Raw genomic sequence first — 6,000 nt, 5'->3', positions numbered from 1 at the left:
GGTTACTGGCACAACGCTCTTACCCACTAAGCTACCTGCCGCCCTGTAGAATAATATTGTAAAGACTCCTTAAAAGGCGAAGAGCTCCGTGGAAGCTTAGGTCCTTACTGGTAATAGAGGGAGGAAGAGGGGAGGTAATGCTACACTTAGAAATAAGGGTTATTCGGCTGTCCCCACAGGAAAACCCTTTTTGCTTCAAGGTAGAACCCTCCGTGGAAAGGGTTTTACATGGAACTAAAAAAGGGTTCTTCAAAGGGCTCTCCTATGGGGACAGCCGAATAACCCTTAACGGTCCTAGATAGCACATTTTACATTTTACATTTACGTCATTTAGCAGACGCTCTTATCCAGAGCGACTTACAGTTATAGTGAGTGCATACATTTTTTCATACTGGTCCCCCCGTGGGAAAACGAACCCACAACCCTGGCGTATGCAAGCGCCACGCTCTACCAGCTGAGATACACGGGACTAGCACCTTTTTTTCTTCTTCTTCTAATAGTGTCCCAGAGGCAGGAACATTGAGCAGTACAGAGAGTAATGGGCCTGACAGTGAGAACCACAGGCAGAGTATTAGGAACAGCCGGATACACTGCGTTTCACTCCATTTCTAGGATGGATGGACGACAGCGGACGGTGTGGAAAGCCGGTAGCTATGTGGTTAAAAGATCTGGATGTGGACACCAGATTAGCAAAGAAGAGAGGAACGTTGTTGGAAATATAAGTCAAAATGCCGTTCATCTGCAGTACAGTCAGTAGAGCCTAGTTTCACTTATAATAATAATAATAATAATAATAATAATAATAATAAGCCATTTAGCAGACGCTTTTATCCAAAGCGACTTACAGTCATCTCGCTCATCTTCTCTCCACAGAAATGCCCTATACACACACACTCCCAGTAGAAGTTGCTCTTAGACACAGATCTAGAATCAGCTTTACCCTCTACAAAATCATAACCCTAACCACTTACGGTAGCAACGCAAAACTGACTCCAGACCAGTTTTTCTAAGGGCAACTTCATCCTACTACTCTGCCCTATATGATATGCCCTGTTGATAGTGGCTAAGCTGTATTCCAGATGGCACCCTATTCCCTAAGTAGTGCACTACTTTTGACCAGGGCCCATAATTCCCTACGTAGTGTACTACTTTGGACAGAGCACTATGTGCCATTTGGGATGCAACTATGTTTTGGTCTGCCTCAGTGTCGCCCCCTAGCAGTAGTCTATGGTGAGGCAGATAAACTCCTGAATACATTTCCTGTACTGCTGTTCAGTGGGGGAGCTGCAGGGGTATTGACCTGGCTGACCGAATGGACCCTCCGCCTCGCGCATCTCCTCGTTCATCCGTGCTAACCGCAACCTGGGAGAGAGAGAGAGGGAGAGCGCGATGGAGGAAAGGGAGAGGGTGGGGAGATAGGAGGGGGGATAAGGGGGGATAAGGTTGGAGAGGTAGGAGCAGGGGGATGAGGGGGATAAGGTTGGAGAGGTAGGAGCAGGGGGATGAGGTAGGAGCAGGGGGGATAGGGTTGGAGAGGTAGGAGCAGGGGGGATAGGGTTGGAGAGGTAGGAGCAGGGGGGATAGGGTTGGAGAGGTAGGAGCAGGGGGGATAGGGTTGGAGAGGTAGGAGCAGGGGGATAGGGTTGGAGAGGTAGGAGCAAGGGGGATAGGGTTGGAGAGGTAGGAGCAGGGGGGATAGGGTTGGAGAGGTAGGAGCAGGGGGGATAGGGTTGGAGAGGTAGGAGCAGGGGGGATAGGGTTGGAGAGGTAGAGGTAGGGTAAAAAAATATAAATAGAAGGAGAGAAACAAAAGTTTGTAATATTAACAAAAGTTTGGGTAACATTTTACATTCTAGTCATTTAGCGAGGGGGGTGCTGTGGGATTATTTAAGATTCTCTTTGAAGAGGTTTCAGATGTTTTCTGTGAACTTCAGGTGAACTTTCCTGTGTTGAGCAAAACAACTATTAAAGTAACGATGTACGCATTAGCGGCCTGGACAATCATGCTCAGAGGTGTGTGTGTGAGCGTTGGCTGAATGCATAGCTGTGGTGTGTTGTATGTGTGTGAGCGTTGGCTGAACACATAGCTGTGGTGTGATGTACGTATGACTCACAGCGTAACAATATCGGCGTTAGCGGCCTGGACAGCCATGCTCAGAGGGTCGTGACCTTCCTCATCCACCTCCGTCTGACAAGCCCCTCTCTTCAGGAACAGACACACCTGACTAGAGAGAGAGAGAGAGAGAGAGAGAGAGAGAGAGAGAGAGAGAGAGAGAGAGAGAGAGAGAGAGAGAGAGAGAGAGAGAGAGAGAGAGAGAGAGAGAGAGAGAGAGAGAGAGAGAGAGAGAGAGAGAGAGAGAGAGAGAGAGAGAGAGAGAGAGAGAGAGAGAGAGAGAGAGAGAGAGAGAGATTCAATGGTTGTAAAGATGGGGAGAGGTCTGTCCATAATAAAGAGATGCACTACTTTTGTCACCACACTACACAAAGCAAGTCCTGCAGGCTCTAGTTTTGTCTTATGTTGATTATTGTCCAGTCGTGTGGTCGAGTGCTTCAAGGAAAGACCTAGTTAAGCTGCAGCTGTCCCAGAACAGAGCGGCACGTCTTGCTCTTCATTGTAATCAGAGGGTTAATATTAATATGCCAGTCTCTCTTGGCTAAGAGTTGAGGAGAGACTGACTGCATCACTTCTTCTTTTGTTAAGAAACAATGTGTTGAAAATTCCAAATGGTTTGCATAGTCAACTTACACATAGCTCTGACACACACACTTACCCCACCAGACATGCCACCAGGGGTCTTTTCACTGTCCCCAAATCCAGAACAAATTCAAGAAAGCGTACAGTATTATATAGAGATATTATTGCATGGAACTCCCTTCCATCTAATATTGCTCAAATAAACAGCAAACCTGGTTTCAAAAAACAGATAACGCAACACCTCACGGTACAACGCCTCTCCCCTATTTGACCTAGAAATGTTGTGTGTATGTATTGATATGAAGGCTACGTGTGCCTTTTTAAATTGATGTAGTTCTGTCCTTGAGCTGTTCTTGTCTATTAATGTTCTGTATTATGTTATGTTTCATGTTTTGTGTGAAACCCAGGAAGAGTAGCTGATGGTTTCGCAACAGCTAATTGGGATCCTAATAAAATAATTGGGATCCTAATAAAATACCAAGGAAGGATGGATGCAAGAAAGGATGGAAGGAAGGAAGGGAACAGCAGCCTAGTCGTAGTCTCTTACCCTCTGTGTCCCAGGTAGGTAGCGTGGTGTAGGGGTTAGGTATGAATGAATGAATATCTTACCCTGCGTCCCAGGTAGGTAGTGTGGTGTAGGGGTTAGGTATGAATGAATGAATCTCTTACCCTGCGTCCCAGGTAGGTAGTGTGGTGTAGGGGTTAGGGATGAATGAATGAATTCTGTACCCCCCATGTTTACCCCATGCTAATCTACAGGACTGTACCCCCCATGTTTACCCCATGCTAATCTACAGGACTGTACCCCCATGTTTACCCCATGCTAATCTACAGGACTGTACCCCCCATGTTTACCCCATGCTAATCTACAGGACTGTACCCCCATGTTTACCCCATGCTAATCTACAGGACTGTACCCCCCATGTTTACCCCATGCTAATCTACAGGACTGTACCCCCCCATGTTTACCCCATGCTAATCTACAGGACTGTACCCCCCCATGTTTACCCCATGCTAATCTACAGGACTGTACCCCCCATGTTTACCCCATGCTAATCTACAGGACTGTATCCCCCCATGTTTACCCCATGCTAATCTACAGGACTGTACCCCCATGTTTACCCCATGGTAATCTACAGGACTGTACCCCCATGTTTACCCCATGCTAATCTACAGGACTGTACCCCCATGTTTACCCCATGCTAATCTACAGGACTGTACCCCCCCATGTTTACCCCATGCTAATCTACAGGACTGTACCCCCATGTTTACCCCATGCTAATCTACAGGACTGTACCCCCATGTTTACCCCATGCTAATCTACAGGACTGTATCCCCCCCATGTTTACCCCATGCTAATCTACAGGACTGTACCCCCATGTTTACCCCATGGTAATCTACAGGACTGTACCCCCATGTTTACCCCATGCTAATCTACAGGACTGTACCCCCATGTTTACCCCATGCTAATCTACAGGACTGTACCCCCATGTTTACCCCATGCTAATCTACAGGACTGTACCCCCATGTTTACCCCATGCTAATCTACAGGACTGTACCCCCATGTTTACCCCATGCTAATCTACAGGACTGTACCCCCCATGTTTACCCCATGCTAATCTACAGGACTGTACCCCCATGTTTACCCCATGCTAATCTACAGGACTGTATCCCCCCATGTTTACCCCATGCTAATCTACAGGACTGTACCCCCATGTTTACCCCATGCTAATCTACAGGACTGTACCCCCATGTTTACCCCATGCTAATCTACAGGACTGTACCCCCATGTTTAACCCATGCTAATCTACAGGACTGTACCCCCATGTTTACCCCATGCTAATCTACAGGACTGTACCCCCATGTTTACCCCATGCTAATCTACAGGACTGTACCCCCATGTTTACCCCATGCTAATCTACAGGACTGTACCCCCCATGTTTACCCCATGCTAATCTACAGGACTGTACCCCCATGTTTACCCCATGCTAATCTACAGGACTGTACCCCCATGTTTACCCCATGCTAATCTACAGGACTGTACCCCCATGTTTACCCCATGCTAATCTACAGGACTGTACCCCCCATGTTTACCCCATGCTAATCTACAGGACTGTACCCCCCATGTTTACCCCATGCTAATCTACAGGACTGTACCCCCATGTTTACCCCATGCTAATCTACAGGACTGTACCCCCCATGTTTACCCCATGCTAATCTACAGGACTGTACCCCCATGTTTACCCATGCTAATCTACAGGACTGTATCCCCCCATGTTTACCCCATGCTAATCTACAGGACTGTATCCCCCCATGTTTACCCCATGCTAATCTACAGGACTGTACCCCCATGTTTACCCCCATGCTAATCTACAGGACTGTACCCCCATGTTTACCCCATGCTAATCTACAGGACTGTCCCCCCATGTTTACCCCATGCTAATCTACAGGACTGTACCCCCCATGTTTACCCCATGCTAATCTACAGGACTGTACCCCATGTTTACCCCATGCTAATCTACAGGACTGTACCCCCATGTTTACCCCATGCTAATCTACAGGACTGTACCCCCATGTTTACCCCATGCTAATCTACAGGACTGTACCCCCATGTTTACCCCATGCTAATCTACAGGACTGTACCCCCATGTTTACCCCATGCTAATCTACAGGACTGTACCCCCCATGTTTACCCCATGCTAATCTACAGGACTGTACCCCCATGTTTACCCCATGCTAATCTACAGGACTGTACCCCCATGTTTACCCCATGCTAATCTACAGGACTGTACCCCCCATGTTTACCCCATGCTAATCTACAGGACTGTACCCCCATGTTTACCCCATGCTAATCTACAGGACTGTACCCCCCATGTTTACCCCATGCTAATCTACAGGACTGTACCCCCCATGTTTACCCCATGCTAATCTACAGGACTGTACCCCCATGTTTACCCCATGCTAATCTACAGGACTGTACCCCCCATGTTTACCCCATGCTAATCTACAGGACTGTACTCCCATGTTTACCCCATGCTAATCTACAGGACTGTACCCCCATGTTTACCCCATGCTAATCTACAGGACTGTACCCCCATGTTTACCCCATGCTAATCTACAGGACTGTACCCCCCATGTTTACCCCATGCTAATCTACAGGACTGTACCCCCATGTTTACCCCATGCTAATCTACAGGACTGTACCCCATGTTTACCCCATGCTAATCTACAGGACTGTACCCCCATGTTTACCCCATGCTAATCTACAGGACTGTACCCCCATGTTTACCCCATGCTAATCTACA

At 47.6% G+C, this 6,000-nt stretch overlaps 1 protein-coding gene across 2 annotated transcripts in view; it reads right to left on the bottom strand.

Moving 5' to 3' along the window:
- Positions 1–423: 423 nt before the first annotated feature.
- Positions 424–6,000, bottom strand: part of LOC121577893 (arf-GAP with coiled-coil, ANK repeat and PH domain-containing protein 3) — a 129,041-nt gene continuing 123,464 nt past the window's right edge. For both annotated transcript variants that reach the window (XM_041891867.2, XM_041891865.2), the window contains exons 23-24: positions 2,115–2,225; positions 424–1,362 (exon numbers count right to left, since the gene is read on the bottom strand). In XM_041891867.2, coding sequence (XP_041747801.1) covers positions 1,215–1,362; positions 2,115–2,225 — 259 coding nt within the window. In that variant the 3' untranslated portion in view covers positions 424–1,214. The remainder of the gene's footprint in view (positions 1,363–2,114; positions 2,226–6,000) is intronic.

Source organism: Coregonus clupeaformis, chromosome 12, assembly GCF_020615455.1.
Source record: "Coregonus clupeaformis isolate EN_2021a chromosome 12, ASM2061545v1, whole genome shotgun sequence".
Taxonomy (NCBI): Eukaryota; Metazoa; Chordata; class Actinopteri; order Salmoniformes; family Salmonidae; genus Coregonus; species Coregonus clupeaformis.
This window is presented reverse-complemented; position numbering and strand designations above follow the sequence as displayed.